General features: G+C 37.4%; 1 protein-coding gene across 6 annotated transcripts in view; it reads right to left on the minus strand.

Annotated features, from left to right (window-relative positions):
- PATJ (PATJ crumbs cell polarity complex component) overlaps positions 1–27,081 on the minus strand; it is a 356,206-nt gene that overhangs the window by 93,500 nt on the left and 235,625 nt on the right. For all 6 annotated transcript variants that reach the window (XM_038537344.1, XM_038537342.1, XM_038537341.1 and 3 more), the window contains exon 30: positions 11,099–11,171. In XM_038537344.1, coding sequence (XP_038393272.1) covers positions 11,099–11,171 — 73 coding nt within the window. The remainder of the gene's footprint in view (positions 1–11,098; positions 11,172–27,081) is intronic.

Below are 27,081 nucleotides of genomic sequence, written 5' to 3' on the forward strand. Positions count from 1 at the left end.
TGGGACAGAGCCCTGCATCAGGCTCCATGCTCAGCAGGGAATCTGCTTGAGATCCTCTCCCTCTCCCTTTGTACCCACCATGTACATTCCCTCTCTCTAAAAAACACATTCAGTATCTCCCCAATTCAATTGTAACATTAAATGTTATATTAATTAATCAGAAGTTTACTTCCTGAGGCAACATACGGGAGAATAAGGATGATAAATGGAGTATCTACATTGTGTTTATTTGGATTTTCATATTAAATTACTACCATTTTGGGATTACTACAAATTTAGTGGGATTGTATAGAGAAATTAGTTTTGATTTTGGGACATTCAATCTCATTTATAATTAAGTAGTGCAAACTGAAGCAAAGATATTGTGTCCTTTCATCTATCAAATGAACAAGAGAATAGAAAGAGAGCATTCAGTATTGATAATGTTGTAGAGAAAGAGGAACTTTTACATGCCACTGTAAGAATGTAGGTTTGAGCAATCTTTTCAGAAAAAAGGATACAAAATATACACACATATAGATACACATGCAGGAAAATATTTGTCAGCATATAGGACAAATTTTTCAAATTGCTTACTTCTGGGGAATAGTATTAAAGAATGGGGAGATGCATTAGTTATTTCTGTACTGTTTGATTACAGAAGAATCCGCATGTATTATTGCAAGTTTAAGAAAATAAAGGAGAGCTATGAGAAATATCTAAAAGAAAAAAAAATCTAACAAAGAAAGCAGCATAGGGGCGCCTGGCTGGCTTAGTCAGAAGAGCATGCAACTTGATCTCAGAGTCATGAGTTGGAGCCCCACATTGGGTGTAGAGATTGCTAAAAATAATAATAATAAACTTAAAAAAAAAGCATAGATGTTAAATTGGTCAGATCCAGGTTCAAATCTCAACTTTACCACATAGAATTGTTTGACTTTCAGCAAGGTTCTGAGTACTTATTTTTGAAGCACAGATAAAAGAATCAGATTAAAAATACTACCCTATCAGGTTGGCTTGAAGATTAATATATTAACATGCAAAATGTCTAGTAGCACAACACCAGGTGCAATTAATTTGTTTCCAGCTTTTTGTCGAGACAGGTTCTTTATCCATCCTCTGTTTTGTGTAGTCTTCATAACAACCCTATATAAGTATGTACCAATCTCATTCCAATTCATGGATGGGGGGATGCCTGGGTGGCTCAGTGGTTGAGCATCTGCCTTCGGCTCAGGGCGTGATCCCAGGATCCGGGATTGAGTCTCACATCAGGCTCCCTGCTAGGAGACTGCCTCTCCCTCTGCCTGTGTCTCTGCCTCTCTCTCTGTGTCTCTCATGAATAAATAAATCTTTAAAAAAATTGTTTTCTAAAAAACAATAAAACAATTAATGGATGGGAAAATGATACATTTTAAATTAACTTGCCTAGCTAGTGAGAGTGAACCCAGGATTCAAAGTAGGAAAGATTGACATTAAAGGTCCTGTTCTTGTTAACTATGCTGTAGGCCCTAAGTAAATGATGCTCTTGTTTCTTTTCTCTCTTTGTTCCCTGTCAGCACTGAGGGTTGATAACTAATTTTATAGAAAACAGGATTCAGAATCTTTTTTTTTTTTTTAAAGATTTCATTTATTTATTCATGAGAGACAGAGAAGCAGAGACACAGGTAGAGGGAGAAGCAGGACCCCTGTTGGGAATCCGATGTGGGACTCGATCTCAGGACCCTGGGACCACGCCATGAACTAAAGGCAGACACTCAACCACTGAGACACCAGAGGTGTCCCCAGGATTCACAATCTTAAAAAAAAAATCATCATCAGACCATCAGAACATTAAACACTGTTATAGCATTTGTTAACCAGAAAATTTCATTAAGTAGAACATCCTCTTCTCAGTGAATTTGGGTAATGAAGAAATCACCAAATAAAATAAACATGCCCAAGTTAAGAAACAAAGCCTGAGAATATATAGGTTTTCAGCGTCTTAGATAGTGGTTAAGTTCTAAAGACAGAAAAATTCAGAAGAAATGAATTACACATATTTTTTAAAGATTTTATTTATTTATTTTGACACAGAAAGAGAGCACAAGCAGGGGGAGAGGCAGGCAGAGGAAGAGAGGGAAGCAGGTTCCCTGTTGAGCAGGGAGCTCGATGTGGGACTAGATCCCAGGACCCTGAGAACATGATCTGAGCCAAAGGCAAACACTTAACCGACTGAGCCACCCAGGTCCCCCGAATTACACTTTTAAAAACCAGTACTTAAAAAAAAAAAAAAACAAAAAAAAACAGTACTTAATCTATGGGAAACCTTTAATGCTCCAAATCCTTCATGTGTCTGCTTCTGTAACCTGTGGTGAGTCCCAAAAAGCCTTGGAGGGGCTATGCTATCCAACTGAGGCTTTGAGACAGTCAATGTTTGTAACTGCAGCACATTCAATTATAGAACAAACACATAGAGAACTCCTCTGATCCCAAATGAGAGATTTTCACCAGGATGGTGGTCAGCTGATGTCAGTCATCTAATTATGCATCTATCTTGTTGGGGAAAGCAAAGTGCTGTTTAAATAAGTCAGAGGCATCTTTTATGTTTCTCAGCTATGGGAATATGGAAGTGAGGTTCTTGGTCTTTATAAAATGAATACTGGGGTCGGGGAGAAACCAGTTGTTTGATGTTTCACCTTTGAAAAATGTAAGAAAATATGGGCAAGGGAGCCTAGGTTACAAATGGTCTGTATATCTTTTAAAATGGGAATAAAAACAAAAAAGAATACCCTTTACATCTGTATCTACAGTATTATCACACAAAGTGTCTCAAATGTCACTTACTCCATAAATCCTTTCCTTCTCCTTAGCTAGAAGACATCTCTTCTTCTAACCTCACTTAACATTTTACCTGAACTTCCTATGTCATTTATCATCTCATTTGTATTCTAATTACGTATGTATGGAATTGATCTTCCTGTGAGGCTGAAAGATTCTTGAATCCAACATCTGTGCCTCATTCATTTCCTTTGTCTGACCCTTCTTTATATTCATCCTAGGTCCCTCTCATTTTATTTTATTAATTTTTTTTAAAGATTTTGTTTATTTATTCATCAGAGGCAGAGACATAGGCAGAGGGAGAAGCAGGCTCCCTGCGGGGAGCCCGATGCAGGACTTGATCCCAGAAGCCCAGGAATGCGATCTGAACCAAAGGCAGACGCTCAACCATTGAGCCACCCAGGTGCCCTCCCTCAGATTTCAAAGTCAATGCTCTTTATAACTGTACCATGAACTCCTTCTATTTTTTTTTCTTTCTTTTTTTTTTATTTTTTGTTTTACACCATGAACCCCTTCTAAAGCTTTTCCTCTGTTTTTAGTTACTGGTTTGGTTTGAGATGGTTCCACAGAGGAAGGTTTGAAGTCAAAATCCAGATGGAGAGGAGTCAGGTAAAACAGGAAGTTGGAATTGAGAGAGGTTAGCAATAAAGCATGTGCTTTCCTAGGAGAGCTACTGCTTATAGAAGAGTTTTCATGCTTCAGTGAGGCACAGAACAAAACAAAGTAGGTTCTGTTCTGAGAACAGAATGGCTCACATGTGTTAGTTAGGCAAACCTTTAAAACACCCTGCTGACCAGGAGCTCAGAAATCAGGAATCAGTCAGGGATGGGAAGAGGAAAGTAGGTCAGCAAGCATGACTTCCAAAGCACAATTGTATCACAGTGGTTTGAAGACCATCTGGCTGATGGATGGTGGCACAGTGACACCCAAGATGATTCAGCTCATTTGGATAGCTGGGTGTTCCCTTCCTTTCTTGCTGATCCTCAAACCACCTGTCCAAAGCTGCCCATGCAGTGAAGTCTGCTCAAGGACAATGACCTTTCCCCATGAAGACCACAGACAGTAGCTTCTGTGGTGAATTATGTTTTAAAGATGAATAAAGCACTGTATACTTAATACAGACTTTACACACACACACACAAAAAAAAGTTGGTAAGAAATGCTATTCAATCCTCAGAGAAGTCCCTCCTAAACCTTCAGGAAGTCCTAAATTCCCTCCCCTGGGCTCCTCAAAATCTACATGAAGTGATGATAAGTGGTGATAGTTTTTATTTTTATACTACTTAATTTTTTCATACCACTCACTACTTACCTATAGTTTTCCCCAACTAGAAAACTTGAGACCAGGAATTTATGTTTTTATTTGAAAGCAGGTTATCAGAGGCGCCTGGGTGGCTCAGTTGGTTAAGCACCTGACTCCTGGTTTAGGCTCAGGTCATGATCTCAGGGTCCTGGGATCAAGCTCTGTGTCGGGCTTTGCACTCAGCAAGGAGTTTGCTTCTCCTGCTACCTCTATTCCTCCTCCTACTCATGCTCACTCTTGCTCTCTCTCTCTCTAAATAAATAAATCTTATATATAAAAAAAAGAAAGCAGGTTATCAATAGAAGTTTAGTTAAGGATGTTACTGAGGATTGGAAAAACCACACCTCTGACCAGTTATATGCTCCATAGTGTTGTTCACTACTGTTTCCTCATTTAACGTGATGAAACAGTATATACAGTATATACAACTATTTTCCTTTAAAGGTTTTACTAAGCAAATTAAAAACAAAACAGCAACCATACCTCCTTGATATAATCAAAAGTTTCTTAAAAAAAAAAAATAAAAAACCTTTTATTGGTTTAAATTTTATCATTCCCATTTTTCCTAAACCCAATGCTCTCTTGCAAAAAAAACCACAGGATGATTTATTCATTTCATTGCCAGCTTAAATTCAAATATTTCTTTCTGTAAGTCATGTTGACTGGATGTGACAAATTGAATTTCTTTCTCTACCCCCATCATGAGCAAATTTTCTAGGCTACTCAGAATTCCAGGAAGGCAGTGCACAATTAAAGGTAAAATGGGAATTATGCTAATAGCACTCCCTGGGTAATCAACCTGTCCATTCTTTATGAGGCCTGCCTCGTCTCACTTAGTATTCAAAAAAGCACAACTTCTGAGGGAAAGAAAAAAATGAAGTTGCTTGCTTCTATAAAGATATTCTAAAAGATTTATCCTACCTTGTCAAGGAATGGAATAAATATCTTGCAACCCAAGTGTACTTGAGACTTGAGAACCTCTTATAAGACCACAGCAGTGGCTTCCTAATTGGGTTTCCCTCTCTGAGAAATCCTTCTCGTTGCTATTAGACAAACCTACCTGAAGGAGAGCTCTGATTAGACTATTTCATTGTTCAAATGCCTTCAACAGCTCTAAGTGCCAAATACATGAAATTCCAACCTTCTGAGATTTAAATTCAGGTCTCTCTCATTTGACCTCCATTTATTTTTCAAACCTCATTTTCTATTACTCTCTTTTACATACTCTTAGATTCTTCTCCCCATCTCACATCCTGATTTTTCTTATTTCCGTGTTTTTGCTTGTGCTATTCCCACATTTTTACCTAACCATATTCATATTTTAAAATCCAATCTACCTGTCAGAAATAGCTATTTTCTTACCAGGAAATAATTATTCATCTCCTCTGAACTTCTCTTAAGGCTTTATCTCTTAGGACACCCTTGTTTTAGTAATATACATGTCTTATTTTCCTTATAAGAGTTGAAGTTCTTTGAGGTAAGACACTATGTATATGATCTACAAAGTGGATATTTGATAAATAAATAGCAGAATAAGTTAAATCAGTAAGAAGTATCCAGCACTGAAATGAAGCATCAAGGGATACAGTAGAAAAGCTTAAATATAGCTCACCCCATGTTTTAGAAAAGGGTCCCTCACTTCTATAAGGCCCAGGTGACGTCACAGAAAGGACAATTTTTACTTTTTAAATGAACCATGAATATTACTTAACTATGAAGGGAGTTAAGATTACTAATGTGGGATAAAATTGGTCATAATAATATCTCACATTTGAATATTTACTATATTCTACGTGCTATGCATTATTTTATTCATTCTTTAAAAAGATTTTATTTATTTGAAATAGAGCACATGAGTGGGGGGGAGGGGCAAAGGGAGAGGGAGAAGCAGACAACTCCCCTCCCCCAGGAACTGAGCAGAGAGCCTGAAGCGGGGTTTGATTCTAGGACCCTGAGGTCATGACCTGAGCCACCCAGAAGCCCCTATGTTACTCATTTTGAATAGAAAACTTGGAATCTTTCAAAAATAATCCTTCGAGGAATTACTGGTTGTGAATTAATAAAGACCAAAATGTGTGTATGTGGATGTGTGTGGGGGGGTGGTCAACAGATACATGTAGTGTCTAGGGCTTTATTATGCATTAATGATAAAAAAAAAAAAAGCTGATTAAAAGTTAGGGAGGTAAATACAAAGCCCTAATTCTAACCCTGAAACAAGGATTCTGAAACAAAGATGTGCTAGGCAAGAGGTATAAAAGGTTTTTGAGCAAGAGGACAAATATAGTAATATAGGAAGAAAATAACTGGTGAAAATGGAAGATGCTGGAGGCTGGGAGTTTTGCTAGAGGACTGTAATAATATAAGTATAATCACAAACTAAAATGAGTTTTTACTGTGTGCCAAGAATAATACTAAGCGTTTTATAAACCTGATTCAATTCTTCTAACAAATCCATAGAATTAATTATTATTATCACCCCCCCCCCTCATCCGCCCCAAATGTTAGGAAATGGAAGCTTATAGTGCTTAACTGGCTCAAGTTCACTCTGCTAGTAAATGGCAGAACAAAGATTAGGACTCGGATCTGTCCGACTCCCAAGTTTATGTTCTTAATCACTGTACCATACAGCTGCCCCAGCATTACAATTACCAAGAGCATAGCAGCAGAAATGCTAATAATCCCTTATGTATGTATATAGCTACATGGATTATAAAATACTTTAACCTACATTTAGTGCTTGATCCTCATAACTACCTGCTGACACACACAGGGGAGGTTATGAATGTGGCTTCACAGAAAAAGCAAGACTCTGAGAGGGCAACTACCTTGACAAGGTCATATGCCCAACAGGTAACTGGTTGAGCTAAAACGAGAACCCACATCTTCAGACTTCTTGTTCATTGTCCTATTACCTTGTTCACTCTGCTAGCACATGACTGCATGAAGTGATTTTGATCTCTGCCATATTCTTGGTATCTAAAATGGTACCCAACATATAATAAGGGCTCAATAGATATCTGTTCAATAAGGGAATGAATATGACATCCCATTAGTATATAATAATAGTGCTATTCAATGTGCTGAACTATCATCAGGCCCAAATTAATAATGACAGGGCTGTATTTCATCTATTTGGTTATGATTTAAATGGGCGAGTGCTTTCAGCAATATGTCTGATATGAGTTATGCTTAAGTACTTACTAGAAACAAGTGAGGAAGGAAAAGGCCTAGTGAGAGGGTCACACAGGTCAGTGGGAAGGGATAAGGAAATGGACAGGAGACTACAGCATACCTATAGACTTCACATACCACCCATAGGGGAGGTATCACTCATCATTTGGTGGCAGTGGTTGGAGGCCAAAAATCCAGAGAAAAACTAAAAACCCTCTTTGTAAGATAATTCGATTGGTATACTCAATTGTAATATGATAAAAATTTTATTTTTTACTGATGACTGAATGACTAGAACCCATTTCTGTAGTTAGCAATTAAAAAAATGAAAACAATAGATAATGTATAATATACTTAAAAGTTTGAGTTAAACATACTTAAATATTTGAAGAAATAAATAGTTTACATTTCTTGAACATTTACTTTGTGCCATGAGCTGTACTAAATGCTTTATATATATTACTTCATTCGCTCTTTACAAGTCCATGAATGTCTGGTGGTAACAATCCTAGGTGCAGATGAAGCAGCTCTGAGCATATGGACATACTATTTAGCCTCTCTAGACCCCTTCTGTAATGTGGAAATAATAATACTGTCTTTCGAAGGCTTGGATGTAAGTGGGACATGAGAACACATTTTGAAGGCCTATAAGACAGTGTTTGACATAGTAGACACTTGCAAAATTCAATCACTCCCTTAAAATTCAGTTCCAAGGAGCTATTTTGTTGGGAATATTCATAACTAACAATACTATAGAAAAAAATTATTCTAGGGGCACCTGGGTAGCTCAGTGGTTGAGTGTCTGCCTTTGGCTCAGGTTGTGATCCCAGGGTCCTGGGATCGAATCCTGTATTGGGCTCCTCGCAGGAAATCTGCTTCTCCCTCTGCCTATGTCTCTGCCTCTCTCTCTGTGTGTCTCTCATGAATAAATAAAATCTTTTAAAACATTATTCTAAAATGATTCCCCTTATCCTCCCCCTACTCCCTCCAAAAGATTTATATGACATTCTATAAAGACAAAAAAATTAAGAATTAAGTAGTAGTGCTTACTGAGTAGCTACCATGTGTCAGGCACAAGATTTAATCTTAACAACTCTATGAAGCAAAACTATTGTTACCTCCCTACAGATAAGTAAAGTCATGATAGAAGAGGTAATGTATTATTCAGGGACATGTGTCTAGAATATAGCTATGTGAGGTTTTGAACTGAAGCTGTATGGCTCTGGGATCCCTTCCTTTCTACCACCCTGTCTACCCTAGTTCTTTTTTTTTTTTTTTTTAAAGATTTTATTTATTTATTCATGAAAGACACACAGAGAGAAAAAGGCAGAGACACAGGCAGAGGGAGAAACTTGCTCCATTCAGGGAGCCCGACGTGGGACTCGATCCCAGGTCTCCAGGATCAGGCCCTGGGCTGAAGTGGCGCTAAACTGCTAAGCCATCAGGGCAGCCCTACCCTAGTTCTTAATTAGAATGAAAATGCCCAGGGCTGGCAAGCTGTGGCTAAATGGCTATTGGTGGGGCATCAACACCATCACTACAATCTTTTCAGACAGAAAATGGTTAATATAAGTGAAAATTTTAAAAGTGTATAGTTTATGACTCTGCAATTGTACATTGTGGGAAATCTTTGCTAGAAATAAAAGCACTAGCACCTAATAATTCTCTCATACACACTCATAATCTTTATTTTGGTATTCTTTTACTGGCAAAACATTTGGAAAATCACTTGAATATTTGTCAGTTGGAAAAAAAAGTATAAGAGTGTATTAAAATATGGCCATTACGCTAAACAAAAAAAAGCAAAATTTTAAAAAAATGATTAGAATCTATTCCAGAAGGATGTAGAATATACATCTCAAACTTATCTAAAATAAACCTAATTTCTGCTTCCTTGTTGAAGAAAACTCTTCAATAGACTATAATAAATGGTACCACTATCCACCTAATTGCTCAAGCCAAAAATCTAGATTTATTCATGATTCTATTTCTTCTCAGCTCCCACATTTAATCAGTTAAGTCTGGTTCAACATCCAAAACATCAAGAAAAAATATACTTTTCTTTCCCTCCAACACCCAACCACAATCTTCATCTAAGTGCAGATGGGTCTCACGTGGGTCTCTGCCTTCTAGTGTATTACTTTTACCTTCCCATAGTCCATTCGCTACCTAGGAGACTGTACATCAAGTCATCTCATTCCTCTTTACAAGCCCTCTGCTGGCTTCGAGTGCCCATAGGCTAAAACTCAAGTTTCTTACTCTGACTCACAAAGCTCCCACCCCATACCACTCTCCAGGCTCCCAATATGCCTCTAGCCATATCCCTCAACCTCCCCAGCATTTTGTCACTTGAGAGTTATTTCTGTCCCCTCTGCAAAGAAAACTCTTCCCCCTTTATTTTTGTGTCTGGCTCCTTCTGATCATTTTGATCTTGTGTGCATTTCACCTGTCCAAGAGGACTTCCCTAAAACCAACTGAAGCAGTCACAAGCTACATTCCCTATTTTAATTCTCCACAAGGCACTGACCACTACTGGTAATTCTCTTGGTGTATTTATTTATTTGTTAATTTCCTTATTAGAATGTAACCTGAACCACAGCAAGGAGTCTTCTGTTTTATTCACACCTATGTCTCTAATACCCAAGACTGCCTGATGCATAATGTGCACTCAATGAATGCTTGTTGAATGGAAAGCATGTGTATTACACAATTGAGTTTTTATGAAAGGAGACATTATTCATATATAGTGGTTTATTTTTGTGGTAGAAGCAAAGGAAAAAGTATGGAAAGATACTAAACAGTAAATATTAACTTCCTCAGGTAGGTGAGGAAAGGAAAGTTAACTTTTTCTTCTGATAACTCTGCATGGTTTGATGAGTTACAATATGTATGTATTTCTTTTTGGAATTAAAAACATAACTCAATAAATAAAAAATGTAAAGAGAATGTAATATTCCCTCAGCTGAGGAGACACTTGATTATATAGTTAGCTATCTATATGTAGGACTGTCTAAAAGAAGATCAGTCTGACAGCAATCTTGTACTAGTAATTTCTCCATTAATAGATTAAAGTAATTATTTAAAGATATTTGTGATCATAGGTATTAAAGTGTTGTGAAGCCATAAAGAAAGAGATACCGATGGTTACCAGAGGGGAATAGGATGGGGAGATGGATTAAATAGGCGGTGAGATTAAGGAGCACACTTGTTCTGATGAGCACCAGGTGATGTAATGAAGTGTTCAATCACTATATTATACACCTGAAACTATTATTACACCATAGGTTAACTGGAATTTAAACAAAGACTCAAATAAATTAAAAAAAAAAAAAGAAAAAAAAGATAATCTTTTCTAATACATTTTGAAATGTCCAATTAGGGCAGATTATAGATCCAGAAGAAACTTTAAGGAACTCTGAGGAAGGCAATATTCATATGCTAAGTTTTAATGTTTTGTTTGACATTATTTTATATTATGTTTTTTGTTTGTTTGTTTGTTTTAAGAAAGGGAGCAGAGAGAGAGGGATGGGGGAAGGTACAGAGAGGGAGAAAGACAATCTTAAGGAGCCTGAAGCAGGGTACAATCCCATAACCCTGAGATCATGAACTGAGCTGAAATCAAGAGTTGGACACTTAACTGAGGCACTCAGGTGCCTCTGTATTACTTTTAATTCTACCTCAAATACTTTCTAATTAGGGAAATTCCCTATTTAACAAATTATATGAATTTGGAATACCAGATACTGAAAATCAAAAATGCTAGATGTGGAAAAAATAATCATGACAAATCCATCTAAGTCACTACATGCTAATTAGGAGCCATCTGACCTCAAGAGAAGACGGGGAACTTGATGGTACTGGAAAGGGAGCAACAGCCATCTGATTGACTGCATCTTCATTTCTGTGGATGCAAAAATAGGCAGAATCAGTACACAGCAAATGCAAAGTTTCTGGCTCAAATTAAAACCATTCCCTCTATTGAAAACGTACGAAAAGCACCTTAGAATAAAAATATGTGCAAATATATACTGGTTTAAACCTGCAGCACTATTAAGCACAAAACGGATGCATTACTGCAGGGACACTAGAATATGGTTACCGGCGACAGAGAATGATGATGCTAGGGGTTAGCTAGATCCTTCTTAGTATGTCAGGTGCAGCAGAGGATCATTTTGGAAAGACATCAACCCTTTCACCACTGTGGAGTATAAATTTTTAAAATGGCCGTGTTTAACCTCTAGACCCATTAATGTCCAGAGCATTTTGTTCTTTGAACTGGAAAGGTTCCTGGCCTCCTCACTTGGCTTCTTTGTTCTGCCAAATGAAGGATGATGGCATGTGTACAACAGGCCCTACACAGGTGCATAATGTGAGGAGGAGTGATGGATGGGGAGAGTGGAGATTCACACAGTGCTTTGTGGGTTAATTCCACTCCTCCTCATCCTAATGGAAGCAGAGATGGTAGGAGCTAAGACATCATCACTAGGGTCACAGGCACAGAACAACTCCTAGAATACCAGTTGTAGTTATTTGAACCTATTTCCACGTTACCAGCAAATGATAAGCAGTGGTTCTGTGGGAGATCTAACCTTTACTATTCATTCATGACACAAAACCAATATAATTATCTCAAGGTTTATGTGACATATGACTTTAGGTTTCACAATATAAACCAAAGAAGATCATAAAATGCTTCTTCCTGGTGTGCAAAGATCTAATGAAGATTGCTCACAGATCTCTCTCCATATGACCAGTATAGCCATTACCTGACTTGAGAGGGCACTCAAAATCCAAGTCCATCTTATTTTTTACTTCTCATCAATTGGAAAAAGATCCATTAGTCCATGTCATTCCTGCTTTAGTGCTTTCATCCTATCACTGCTTTTACCTGAAATGCATTTCTTTATTAAATTTATAATCGACCCATCCTTCTCCGCCAGTGTGAGTTTAATAGCCTCCATAGGTGAATTATTCCCTTAAATCAGAAGACCACCTATATATTGATGTCTTCCAGATTCACATAGTTAGCCCAGGTCTTTTTCTGAGCTTAATATCTGATATCTAACTCCTATTTTATATCTCCACTGGATGTCTTACAAGTATCTCAAATAAAAGAGATATTCCCACTTGAGAGTGGGATATTTCTTATTCCCACTTTGTCACCAGAGGGTTTTATGATCAATCCTTCTCACTTGAGTAAATGTCAACAGTGTACACCCAGTTATTCAACCAGTAACCAGGTAGTCATTCTTGAAACCTCTAACCCTTCAACTATATATCTAATCAAGAAGTCTTGTTAATTCTACCTTCAAAATGTATCTTGGGTCTTTCTAGTTATTTCCATCCTATCTTAGGGCAAGTATGATCCCTCCCTCCCTCCCTCCCTTCCTTTTTTTCTTTTTCTTTCTTTTTTCTTCTTTCTTTCTTTCTTTCTTTCTTTTCTTCTTCCTTCCTTCCTTTTTTTTTCTTTTCTTTCTTTCTTTCTTTCTTTCTTTCTTTCTTTCTTTCTTTCTTTCTTTCTTTCTTTCTTCTTTCTTTCTTTCTTCTTTCTTTCCTTCCTTCCTTCCTTCCTTCCTTCCTTCCTTCCTTCCTTCCTTCCTTCCTTCCTTTCTTTTCTTTTCTTTCTTTTCTTTCTTGGCTTCACACCCCCAGTGTGAAGCCAAATGTGAGTCTTGAACTCATGACCCTGAGATTAAGACTTGAGCTGAGACCAAGAGCTAGACATTCAACCAACTGAGCCACCCACATGTCTCTATCATTTCTCACCATCATTTCTCTTATCTATTCTCCAATCTAGTCTTCACCCAGCAGTTATTATGGTTCTAATACATAAATCTGATTATCTTTCTATCCCCTGCTTAAAATTCTTCTATGGCTTCTTGTTACACTTAGCATCAAGTCCACAAGTGTTAGGGAGGCTAAAACCTTGAGCAATCAAACCCAGCCCCCAGCTCTGGCTTCCTCTTGTTCTCTCTTCTGTTTCATTTTGCTCCAGGTCCAGCTATAGAAGATTTCTTCCCATTTCTCAGCTGGGCCAAGCTCCATCCCACCTCAGGGCACTCTTCTAGCCTTATCCTCTTCTGCTCTGTATCCTTGTTATCCAAATCCTTTGTCTGATTTATATCCTTATTTCTTCATAAATGTCATTTCCTGAAACAAGCCTTCCAAGAATTCCATTATATGCATACAGCACCCTACACAAAGACTGTAGTTCTGTGTCTTTCCTAATTTACATAAGTGATCTGTATGAACGTGTACTTCTAATCTGCCTTGCCCTAGATGGCAAACACTCCAAAGACAGGAATCATGTCCTTCCTACTCTCTTACATTACCTAGGGCAAACAGTGCTGGCAAACAGTCTGTACTTAACATAGTTGTTAAATGAACTGAGGGGATCCCTGGGTGGCTCAGCAGGTTGAGCACCTGCCTTCAGCCCAGGACCTGATCCTGGAGACCAGGGATCAAGTCCTGCATCAGGCTCCCTGCATGGAGCCTGCTTCTCCCTCTGCCTGTGTCTCTGCCTCTCTCTCTCCATCTCTCATAAATAAATAAATAAATAAATAAATAAATAAATAAATACCTTAAAAAAATAAATGAACTGAACTGTGATAATTCTAGGCTGATGTAAACTCTTTGTGGAATGAGGCAGGGTATAAGTAAAGAGATGAAGTCTAGGTACCATTTTTTATTCTAACCTTCTAAGGTTGTTGGATTATCTACCATGTGAGCCAAACCAAAGCAAAAGGGTAAAAAACTAAAACCATAAAGTAACACAGTATGAAGAATATATCTGTTTTTTTCCAACAGTTTTACAGATGCCTTGAGCAGGTACTATTACATTAAGAGATGGCTATTGTTTTTCAGGGAGTACAATCCATTCCTTGGCAGTTTGCTGAAACACAGAGGTAATCAGTTACCTTTGGATAGTAATAGTATTTTCAAAGTGGTGATTCCCTTTCTCATTCATTTTCTTCCACTGAATAACACAATAGGACTCAGCTCTAGCTTAGACCTAAGAGCCAACAGGACTCGTCCGCTCCAGATTCAGAGCTCATGGAGCAGAGTATATTTGGTTGTAATTAAGTAGATGGTTTTTCATACCACTTTCAAAGGTTACTAGTATTAAAAATATGGCTGCACATAAATTCTTATTGAAAGTCATGATTACTTGGACCAAGTTACTTCAAATCAGCCAAGTTATCCCTTCATAACTTAATGGTTTTCTCCAAATTAGTATGACTTTAATGGCCTTTAAATTCCATATTAATTTTTTTAAACCTCACAGAATAGAGAACCTACAATTACTCTCAACGGAGAGAAGGAAGATGCTTTAAGAAGTTACATTTCATAATCCTTTATAATCCACTTACTAGGAGTGTTCACACACCTCCACATCAAGCAAAGACCTGACAATTTTAAAGAGAAATGAATAGGAAGAGGGAAGCCAAAGGACAGAAAGAATTTATACTTCAAATAAGCAGTTAATCTGAATGACTTCTGGGGACCCCCTCCCTGACCCATCCTCTCCTATGATTCTCATAAGGAGTAAAATGTTTGCTTTATAACTTTCCTTTCCAATATAATTAATGTAAGTATCTTAGGCCCAGGCCCCCCATACAGGACACAATCAGAAATTGTAATTGCTTGTTGGTATTTTTATAATTATCTTTAACAGCTGTTGAGAGGGATAATGGAGTGCCACCATGGGTAAGAGTAAGACACAGTTTTCCAGAGGACAGAACCCTGCATGTATATGTCTGTATCATTGTATTTGCCATGCTCTGTTAAAGTTGCCTGTGTTGCTCTTTATCCCTCTCCAAGGGCAGGAATAAGATCTTATCTCTGCATCCCCCCCACACCCCCAAGCTTGCAATTGGGTACCTGACAGACAGTAGGTATACTATAAATGTCTGTTGAATAAAAGTGACCTTAATAAGGCAGGAAAAAGATATGGAAGCAGAACTTTCAGAACTATGCCCTGAGTTTTCAAGCTGCTTCAATGAGTTACTAACAGTATACTGAGTCTAACCAAGAGCTATCAGTATTGCCTCCTTAATGGACATTTCTTGGGGTGTCTGCCCAGCTCACAGAGATTCCCTGAAAATGCCAGAGTAGCAATATCTACTATCAATTTATAACAATGACAGTTTGCCTTAACCTCAGTGGATGTAGGGAGCAAACATCTGTCTCAGTTTGGGCCAGCCAGATTCTTTCCCAGCTCAAAATTTAGAACAGATCTAGAGATCTATATAATACCAATGGAAATGCTTAAGGCTACAGAGGGGGTTCAGAAGTCCCTTCTGTTATATCTCTGGAGTCATCCTGGTTCCTTTGCTTCTGTCTTAGCTGTATGGCTCCTTCTTAAGAGTCCCTGAGACATCTCTGTAGTCTTATAATGCATTCTCCTTTTAATTTAAACTGGGTTAGCACTTAACTTAAATTGGTTGAAATTCAACTGACTGAAAATATAACTCTTATTTTGTTTTGAATATATACATTAGTTTATTTAACAAATATTTATACTACAGGTACAAAGATGAATAAGACATCATTCCTGCCTTTTTTTTTTCATTTCTGCCTTTGATGATATGAGAAATCAATGAGGACTATAGCTAAATAAGTAAACAGATTGGGACACCTGGGTGGCTCAGTGGTTGAGCCTCTGGCTTTGGCTCAAGGGATGATCCCGCCGTCTCGAGATTGAGTCCGGTACTGGACTCCCTGCATGGTGTCTGCTTCTCTCTCTCTTCTGTTTCTGTGTCTCTCATGAATAAATAAATAACATCTTTTAAAAAATAAGTACACAGATAATTACAATAATGAAATTATTACACTCTCAATTTAGTTTTTCCCCAAAACGATGCTAGGAACACCCCCAGTTCATTCTCTTGTTTGTAGAATATACACGTATACTTTATTGTACATTCTAGATCTTGATTTCAATTTTATTTTGTTATAAATACACTCACTGGTACTTAGTGCCAGGTAGAAATCTAAGGCGGCTCTCAAGATTCTTGCCCCCTGGTTTACATACAGAATAGGGTCAATTTCACTTCCATGATTAGGTTATATTATACAGCACAGCTGACTGTAAGGCAAAGATTATCAGTTGGGCCTGACCTAATCACATGGGCCCTTTAAATCTGAAGATTTCACTTCTCAGAGCTTCAGTGCCCTGATGTCCTCAGTTAGTAGGGTGTCTTACATGAATCCTAAGGAATGCATGGAGGTCAGAGACAGGAAGTCAGGGGTTAGCACCACTGCTGGTTTGAGGATTATGGATGTCATATAACAATGAATATGAATGGCTGGTAGGAGCTGAGAGAGTAGTCCTCATTTGAGAATCAGCAAGCAACTAAAAGATATCACCTAGGATAAACCTGAAAACTAATTTTTTTTTTTCCAAGTCTCCAGACTAGAACTCAGCCTGGCCAACACCTTGATTTCTGCCTTGTGATACACTGAGCAGAGAATCCAGCTACAGTGTACCAACTGTGAACTAATAAATGGGTGTTGTTGTAAGCCATTAAATTGGGGGTAATTTGTTACACAGCAACAGAGAATGCACAACAAAACTCTTTGATTTGGAAAATATGGTCACCAGAAACATAACATTTGAGTTCTTACCATGTACCACAGTTCTAAATGCTTTTCATAGATTGACTAATTTAATTCTCATAACAATGCTATGTGGTAATTACAATTATTTTCTTCATTTTACATAGAAGGTAAATAAACTGACCAAACTCACAAAGCTAATGAATAATAGAGCTGAGATTCAAACTTGGCAGTCTGGTTTTAAATGCTACTCTTTTAACTACTATCCTACAGTGTTTCTCATTTTAGCAGCCTGTCCCAGAGCCATACGTATCTTCTCTTATATACTAAATGCTAGTTATTCCCAGACCCACCACGGGGAAAAGTTAGACTGGGTCACAATTTGTTCTTAAAGCTATTTCACAATTTTCCATAGGGTAAAAAGCATGAAAAATTCTGCATTTGCACACTATCAACTTTTTTTTTTAAAGATTTTATTTATTCATTCATCAGAGACACACAGAGAAAGAGAGGTGGAGACACAGGCAGAGGGAGAAACAGGCTCCATGCAGGGAGCCTGATGCAGGATTCGATCCCGGCTCCAGGATCAGGCCCTGGGCTGAAGGTGGCGCTAAACCGCTGAGCCACCCGGGCCGCCCCTCTATCAACTTTTTATATTTAAGTTCCAAGTGTCATATCATCATTACCTAGTCCTTGTATAGATATAATGACGATAAAATGCTTTAAAATACTCATCATGTTTGATAGTGTGGGTAGCATGGTAAAAAATACAATGGAGTGTAACTCCCTCAGTACTCTTCTGTGATAGTAATTAGAGCTGTTCATAAATTCTCTGGCTTATACTTTTCTTCCCTTTTTTTTTTTTTAAAAGATTTTATTTATTTATGTGAGAGAGCACAAGCAGGGGGAGTGCCAGAGGGTGAGGGAGAAGTTGGCGCCTGCTGATCAGGGAGCCGGATGCAGGCCTCCATCCCAGGACCCTGAGATCATGATCTGAACTGAAGGCAGATGCTTAACCAACTGAGCCACTCAGGCAGCCCCTTTTCTTCTCCCTTAAAGTTATTATTTGAAACAAATACTCAGTAATCATAAAAATACATGTTGATACCTTGCCTTGGGTACCTAATGACCATAGTGAGCACAAGGCTCCCTTTGCTGAACACTGATGGACATGTAACATGATAAAGCAATAAACCTTTGTTGTTTCAAGCCACTGAGATGTGGCTGCAAGTTCACTGAACCATAACCGAGTTTATCCTGACTTATACATGTCCTATACAAGTTGATTCTACAATTACTTTTAAAAGTCATGCTTCTACTGGAAACACCCCAAATGTCCACATACAGAAGAATGGACTAACAAATGATGGTATGTTCACAGATTGGAATATTTCTCAGTAATTGGAGAAACAAATTATTGATACACTAACCACATGAATAAATCTTGAAAAAAATTATGTAAAGTGAAAGAAACCAGACCAAAAGAATTAATCCTGTTTGATTCTATTTACATGAAGTTCAAGAACAGTTTAAACTAATCTGTGATGACAGAAATCAGTAAGTGTTGTCTCTGGGGCCCAGAGGGATTGATGAGAAAGGAGCACCAGGAAGGTTTCTAGATGAATGATTTGTACTATATTTATGTTTTGTGTGATGGTTACCAAGGTATATGCTTTGTATTCTCAAAACAACCAACTGAACAATTTGAGTCTATTGGACTGAGTGTAAATAATGCCCCAATTAAAAAATTAATTGTTACATGCAGTGTAAGAAGACTATGCTATTCTGGCAAGAAACCTAGAATGAGGCCAACCTAGGCAAAGGTTCAGAGGTACAGATTCTATTACTAAGATATAAGTAGGATACTAAACAACTTTTTAAAATCTTGGTTTCTTAATCTATAAAATTGGGATAGTGTCTCCTAACAGAATTGTTGTGAGATAAGATAAATGACAAAGCACTAAAGCACAATAAAAATTGTTAACATTCATTGTTTTCTGGTTTCATGAATGTTCAGTCTCAAATGCTTAAATTTCCAGTGGCCAAAAGTGCTCAGTTACCATTAATTCATTCAGCTTGATCCTTATATCCAAAGAAATCACTAAGTCTGATGGTTTCGTTTTAGACTTCATTCTTCTCGTTTTCTCGAGTCCCATAGCCTCTATCCTAATTCATGGACTTTTCATGTTGTCTTTTCTATGGCAAGAGTAACCTTTTTGGTTTTCTTGTTCTGCTTCCTCTATGTTTCAATCGATCCAAATCACTCCCTTCTCAATTATGAAAAACACTCCTTTAAACAAGCCTGAAAATACAATCTGAATAACTCAACATCACAGAGTTCCCTCTATAGGTGCTCCTTTTGCCTGATGTATAATAATTTATTTGTATGTCTTAGAAGTTCTTAAAGAACTTATTATTTAACTCTATGATATTATTAGCATCTGATATACAGAAGGTACTTGATAAATGCTTGAACTAAATTTGTTCAAGCAGTTTGAACTCAATTCTTTCCTATGTAAATCTACCCAGGTAACATTAAATAGCTTTTGCTGTACTCACTTCTCCAACAGTAATCTTTCCCTCCTCTGAATTTCAAAACTATTTACATTCTTTTCTCAGTAACTTCATTCTATTCTTGCAAGAATACTTCACTGCAATCTTAGAAGCACATACATGTCATATACAGGGCTTTGTTGATAAAAACTTATACATGTATTGCCTATCCATCAAAGTTGTAACCATAATTCAAAGTGTAAATCTCTTATGATTTCATTAACATGTTACTTGAAGCATTTATCCAACAACTACTGACCACTTCCTTAGGATAAATATGAGATACTGTCTTCAATATAACCTTTAAAAGAACATGACAAATTATGGTCAAAGGAAAGATTCGTGGGCTACGTTAAGAACACATTTATCAAAAAAAAAAAAAAAAAAAAGAACACATCCTTCAGGAAAGCACGATGAGTTCATGACAACAATTTATAAATAAGGAAAAGAAAACCTGATGTAATGGGTGGCATATGTATGTAGAATGCTTTAACTTTTCATTTATTACAGTCAGAGATCTCTCCAAGGAGTATTTCTACATCTTTTCTAAGTGAATGTGTTCCATCTAAAATCCATATGGCATCTCAAAGGATCTTGAACAGCCAAAACAATCTTGAGAAAGAAAAAGTTGAAGGTCTCACCCTTCCTGATTTCAAAACTCACTACAAAGCTGTAGTAATGAAAAGAGTGTGGTACCAGCATAATCAGAGACATATAGACTAATGAAATAAAAGAGAGAGCCCTGAAATAAACTCTCACATATTTGGTAGAGTGATTTTCAGCAAGGATGCCAGGACCATTCAATGGAGGGGGGGGAGCTAATTTTTAAAAAACAAATGGTTCTAGGAAAACTGGATATCTAAATACAAAATAATATAGTTGGATCTTTTCCTTATACCACATTCAAAATTAACTCAAAATGGGTCAAATCCCTCAACATAAGAGCTAAGACTGTAACACTCTAGAGTAAATCATAGAGGAAAAGCTCTATGCCATTCAATTTGGTGATGATTTCCTGAATATGACACCAAAAGCACAGTAACAACAATAACAAATAGATAAACTGTACTATATCAAAATGAAAAACTTCTGTGCATCAAAGGACATAATTGACACAGTGAAGAGGCAACCTAAGAAAATATTTGCAAATTGTAGATCTGATAAGGGTTTAATATCCAGAATATATAAAGAATTCCAACAACCCAACAACAACAAAACAACCAACCTGATTAAAAAACAGGCAAAAACATTGAAAATAAATTTCTTAAGGAATACATGCAAATGGCCAATAAACACATGAAAATATGCCCCACATCACTAATCAGCAGAGAAATGCAAATTAAAACCACAATGAGATACCATCTCACATCCAATAGGATGGCTACTGTCAAAAGCCTGAAAACAAGTGTTGGTGAGGTTGTGAAGAAATTGGAAGCCTTGTCCACTGCTGGTAGGACGTCCTATGGTATGGCTGCTATGGAAAACAGTATGAAGGCTCCTCAGAAAATTAAAAATAGAATTATTATATGGTTTAGCAATTCTACTTTTAGGTATATATCCAGAAGAACCCAAGAGTAGAGTCTTGAAGTCATTTACACTCTCATGTTCATAGTAGCACTCTTTACAATAATCAAAAGGGAGTAGCAACCCAAGTGTCCCCTGACAGGTGAATGGGTAAATACATGTGGTATATACAAACGATGGAATATTATTCACCATTAAAAAGGAAATTCTGTCATGGTACAATGTGCATGAGCCTGGAAACATGGTGAGTGAAATAAGCCAGCAAGAGAAGGACAAATGCTATATAACTCCATTTTTATGAGGTACCTAGTATAGTTAAATCCAGAAACAGAAAGTAGATAATAGTTGCCAGGGGCTGGGGAAAGAGGGAGAGAGAATGGGGATTGATTGATTGATTGATTTTTAACCAGGTACAGATTTTTAATTTTACAAGATATAAAGAGCTCTAGAGATGGATAGCGGCAATGGTCGTACAAGAGCATGAATATACTTAACTGCCACTGAAGTGCATACTTAATAGTGAAGATGGTAGATTTTATGTTATATAAATTTCACAATTTTAAAAAATTAAGTGAGACCAAAAAGAAAGTGCAAGTGTGACGAGAATATATTTGAATAAGACTATCACTTAAATATCATTATTGTCTTCTGGACTACTGTTGTCCTGCCACTTGGAAATTCACTTTCACTAAACCCACAGTATCTTATTTCATGCTAACAAAGCAGCACTATATCAAAAACAGAAGTTATGTGCCTGAATTCAGCCTGGATAGCTGAGTAGGTAGATTTCATTTTGTTTTGAAAACTGTTCTAAAGTAATTACAACTGCAATCTAGTGCCTAACATGTTGTTTAAATACACATACACACACAATGAATAAATGAGGAACACATGAACCCAGCTAAAGGGTCCTAGATATTATTTTCTGATTGTACTAAATAAAGTGATGTGAGACACTTGAGGACAGAAAAAATAAACTCTATATTTGTTATATTAATTGAGACATGACATTGAATTAACATTTGGCTAGGAAAGCTTGATGTAAATGAACCAGAAGTCACACACAAAACAAAGTGCACCATTATTTCAGTGGGAACAAAACTCCTTTCTGAAAAGACTCCAGGAGATATTTCTAACTCTATGAACAGAGTGAATAGTTCTTAATTTCCAATTGGAAGGAACCACCAAAATAGCAATATGCTGAATTTGAAATAAATGACCAAAGACAACAGAATCATGGACTTTATTTTCTTGGCATTCCAAACAATGCCAATCACTAATGAGGGCTGCTAGGAGTAACTCAGCATCCAGACCCACATTTCACAAAGGTGGCCCCAGGCAAGTTCTAAATAATTGTTGCCAGTTGTGCAGAGGAAAAGGTGGCTCATAAAATATTTGGCAATGCAGGGTGGTAGAAGTGGGGAGCTCAGGACTGGATGGATGGGATAACTTAGCCTAATAAGTTTCTCACAGAGGTTATTTCTGAAAGATAATGTAGTAGATACCTTCAGCAATTCCTCTCTTTATCCTGGCTGGCAAAACTTTAATGTTCAAATATCTAGCCCTCCCCATAAGGCCATGTTCTGGGGAAAAGTGACGTCCCCCCAAGTCCCAGGGATAAATCTGGGATAAATCCTGTCTGATTCCCCTGAGATAATCTTGGCAATCTCATTTAAAGAGCCAGTGAATAGGGTGGCAATGGAAATGTGTCATACTGAAGACCCTCAGTAGAGACTTGCTCAGGGGTCTTGGTTTTGATCAATATAGACCAATATAGAGTTTTGTTAAAGAAGTTTGAAGGACAAAAACTTCTCAGAATCAAGTCTAAAAGTCTATCAGGTCACAAGAAAATATGCAGAAGGAACCAAATATCTCACTCTGGTTGCTCATAATTTGTCCAGATAGCTTACTTTTATCACCCTTCCCATTCATTAGGATCCTTTGGCATTGTCAGCAAGCAAGAGAAATAAATTTGGACCTATTGACACAAAAGGGAATTTATTAAAGGGATACTGGGATCTCACAAAACATATACAGGCTACATGATTGGACTTGGAATGTACTAAGAGACCTCCGGAGGACAAGGAAGCAGGAAAACAGAATGATATCATAGCAGGAACCTCCCATTAAGGCCCTGTGGTTTCATGAATAAACACCATTCATATAAAATCACTCACATTATTTGCCTCCTATTCTAAGCTAAGGTATCATATTGCCAAAGCTTAGGTCATATGACCAACCCCTGGCCACATATCAGCAGTGAAAGATTTGGTTCCTTCAGCTTCCACAGGGGGAGAGATGCACCTAGATGTACTGCTTTTACTGTTCCACCGTACATACGTTGTCTGTGTGTGTATGTGCATGTCTCAAGAAGAAGGTTTCCTTAAGGGTAAAGACATTCTATGAGGATAGGAGTATAAATACTGACCAGCTAACAATACAGAACAACAACAACAAAAAAAAACAAAAAAAAACAAAAAAAGAAAACTGTCCACTTCATCTCTGTAACTAGACACAATTAGGTGTTTCTGAGTGCTACAAGAAATCAAACAAATAAGGTCATAATCCCCCACAAGCTGGCAGTATGTTAAGGAAAGGGGGTAGCAAAGAAAGAATTACCAATTCTGTCCATGAAATAAAAATGATTTTCAAAGATATTTTATAGGTCAAAGCAACACTTTACCTAATACACTGAAAGTACTTGATTCATGAATGATATTGCAAACTTTTGGGTAACTTCAGATTGACTAGTTACAACTATCCCCCAAAAGGGGAAAACTAGTGGCTTCTGTGGCTATTCAAAAGAATATGCCATTGGCTTTCAAGAGGAGTCCAGAAATGTATGACCCAGTGGAGTCGTAACTGGGTTAAATGTACGCTTCCCAAGGTTACCACAGTAGGCCAATGCGAACAATGCTTCTTATTTGGATGCATAAATTCCAATGTCTTCCCAAAAGATCACAACACTTCAATCCCATTCTGGTCTTGAAATAAAAGCCTTATAAATTCTACTTACAAAAATAAAATATACAATTAAAATTACTCTTTAATATGGTTAGTATAGGAAACAGGTACTGAAGAAATTAAACAAGAATCAACATTTCAGAGCACTGGGGAGACTCCTAAGAGTCTACTATACAGTCCAACTAAACAAACAAACAAACAAAAAAAAACAGAAGAGCCCTAAATTGAAGAGTGTCTCTAACTTTCTTTCTCCCACAATTCCTAGTAAGAACTCAAGCCAAGTGACAAGTCTGTTCCTCAAATCTTGTCATATATCCTATGGACGATATTTTACTGTGTACTTGAAAAGGGCTGGGCAGCCTGAGTGGCTCACGGGTTTAGCGCCGCCTTCAGCCCAGGGCCTGATCCTGGAGACCCGGGATCGAATCCCGATTGGGTTCCCTGCATGGAGCCTGCTTCTCCCTCTGCCTGTGTCTCTGCCTCTCTCTCTCTTTCTCTGTGTGTCTCATGAATAAATAAATAAAATCTTAAAAAAACCCAAACAAACCACAAAGTAGAACTTAAAAAAAAAAAAGAAAAAGAAAAGGGCCACTGCCTTGTTTAATGGTTCATGAGAGTCAGAAGAATGCTTCCTCACATATTTCAAAGTGGCCTATGTACCCAGCTGTACTCATCCAAAAATAGTGCCCTAAAGGACTGCTTTTCTCCTAGAAGTAAATGTTCAGGGACACTGGGTATAATATCCAATTCCAGAAACTTTTGGGTTTCTGTATCTACTACAAAATACCTTCTCAAAGACTCCAGAGATGAGGTTAATTGTTCTCCTATGAGTGTTGAAGTATCATAGCACCTTTATCTCTGGATGATGTACCATCTACCTCCCTACTCTCCACCTCTTCCTCTTCCAAGGTAGAGCTTGTGTTCTTTCTATCGCTGATTCCACAGCACTGGCACAAGTAGAAACTCAGCAAACACTTGCAGAATAGATACGTGAATAGTTCTTTATGGAAGTAAAACTCATGCTTATTCCTACCATCTTTTTCTCTGTTATTTAGATAAGAATCGAGAGCACAATAAAGATTTTAACCAGAGGCATTCAATTTGCTTCTTCGGATGGACTTGTCCCACAGATGACTCTGACATTTCCTTTAATTTCAGGTCAATATCATCTTTTAGGGATATGGCCAGAGGATAATGTGCCACACTATATTTTTAATTACAAAACAAGACATCTGTTCAATCGATCCTGTACGGTGGCTCCCACGGTGAGTCCACTTTGACTCAGTAGGGCTTGACAGCCAGCACTAAATCTTTCCATGGGGTTCAGTTTCACTTGGCCTCCTCGAGCCCCAGGAGTTTTTATACAGTACACATTTTCTACATGTAATTAAGTAATGGAGAGTGAGTTGTGATACATGACATTTAATTTTCGATAGTGGGGGGAAGGTATGACAAGAGCTGCAGGCAAGACCATTAATCTCCTTGGATTCCTACACTGCCAAATACAGCAATTTCTTCTTTCTTGTATTAATATAGCTCTCCTCCTGAACTTAAATTGTAGCGCTTGTGTAGAGAGGATAATGTCAAATAGGAAAATCCACAGAATTGAATGTGTGCTACATTTTAAGAATTTAGGATTGTAAAGTACATCTGGATTAACCACCATGGAGTAATTTAGTATACCAAAGTCCATGTGTATCATAGACACGAGTATGTGATTACTAGATTGTCTAAAATCTAATGTGGGGACAAAGAGGGAGGAAAGAGCGATTATGTAAGTCATGTATACATAGCAACAAGTTGCTAATTTTCACTAATGACTCACAGATCTCTTGTGATTTAGATCCATCATTATATGACTAAATACAAATGTTAAGAGAATATGAGAAGGACATGAACACACGAATGTACATCAGTATAGACTAAAGGCCCCTGTTAATTAAAATGTTGCCCGCAGCATGTTTTTAACAGCTTTCTGTGATTACTGCTAATCCTACTCCCAAATCTGTGGCCAGTTCCATTTTTATCTCCATTGTCAATAAAATTGGAAAAGAGTTGCTGAGGCATAAAAGCCCAAAATTTCTCTATCATGGAAATGCACAGAGACTCAATAATTTCAACTAAGGAAGTTATGTATTACCAAATAGAAGCACTAAGTGTAAAGAAATAAAATTTGTAAACATCAGTTTTTAAAAACATTATACAGCCTAATTGTAATTTAAAAAAGCTTAAAAGTGTAATTGCACCTGTTGTGCTGAGATGATTTAAGTGTTAACTTCCTGAAGCATGACAGCAAATCAATATTTAACTGCCTTAAGATTTGGTTCCAAAATAGGCACAACTAGGGTTCTTGTACCATTAGTCTGAAAGAGGTAACCTATAGGCAGAGGTTGAAAGATGTATCTACCTGAGTGATGAACTAGATAATCAGCCTGAAGGAGAGAGGATAATGTGTGGACAGCACCTAAAGTGCACAGGTTACCACACATAAATAGGACACCGATCTACCATTTTTCCCTCACTGGTGATATACACAGCAGATGAGCATAAAATATTTTCTTTTTTTGGTTTCCTTCACTGATTTAAATTTTGACACTATTTGATACTACTCACCTCAGTAAAATCTTTTATTTTATGGATATGGGGATTAATTCATGTTAATTAGATTCCTCTTTATACAGTCTTTCATTAAATGGTATTCTACGCCTTGTTAGAATATCAGATCATCATTTAAAAGGAGAAGTGCCGCCTGTCTGGTTCAGTTGGTGGAGCATGCAACTGTTGGGACCTTGAGTTTAAGCCTTACTCAGGGTGTAGAGCTTACATTTAAAAATAATAATAATAATAAAAATAAAAAAGGAGGAGGAGAGTGGGAGAAGCAGCAGTAGACAAAGAACTAAAAGAGATGTTTTAGGCAGGCTGTGTCCATGTTTCTCTCTCTCTCTCTCTCTTTTTTTTTTTAAGATTTTATATATTTATCCATGAGACAGACAGAGAGAGGCAGACATAGGCAGAGGGAGAAGCAGGCTCCATGCAGCAGGGAGCCTGATGTGGGACTTGTTTCTGGACCCCAGGATCATGACCTGAACCAAAGGAAGACGCTCAACCATTGAGTCACCCAAGCGTCCCTGTTTCCCCTGTCTCTTATTCTAACATTTATTAGAAATATTTTTATATCCTATCTACAGTTATCTAGTGGTCTTTAAAAATTT

The sequence above is a fragment of the Canis lupus genome, chromosome 5 (genome assembly GCF_011100685.1).
Source record: "Canis lupus familiaris isolate Mischka breed German Shepherd chromosome 5, alternate assembly UU_Cfam_GSD_1.0, whole genome shotgun sequence".
In the NCBI taxonomy this organism is placed as follows: domain Eukaryota; kingdom Metazoa; phylum Chordata; class Mammalia; order Carnivora; family Canidae; genus Canis; species Canis lupus.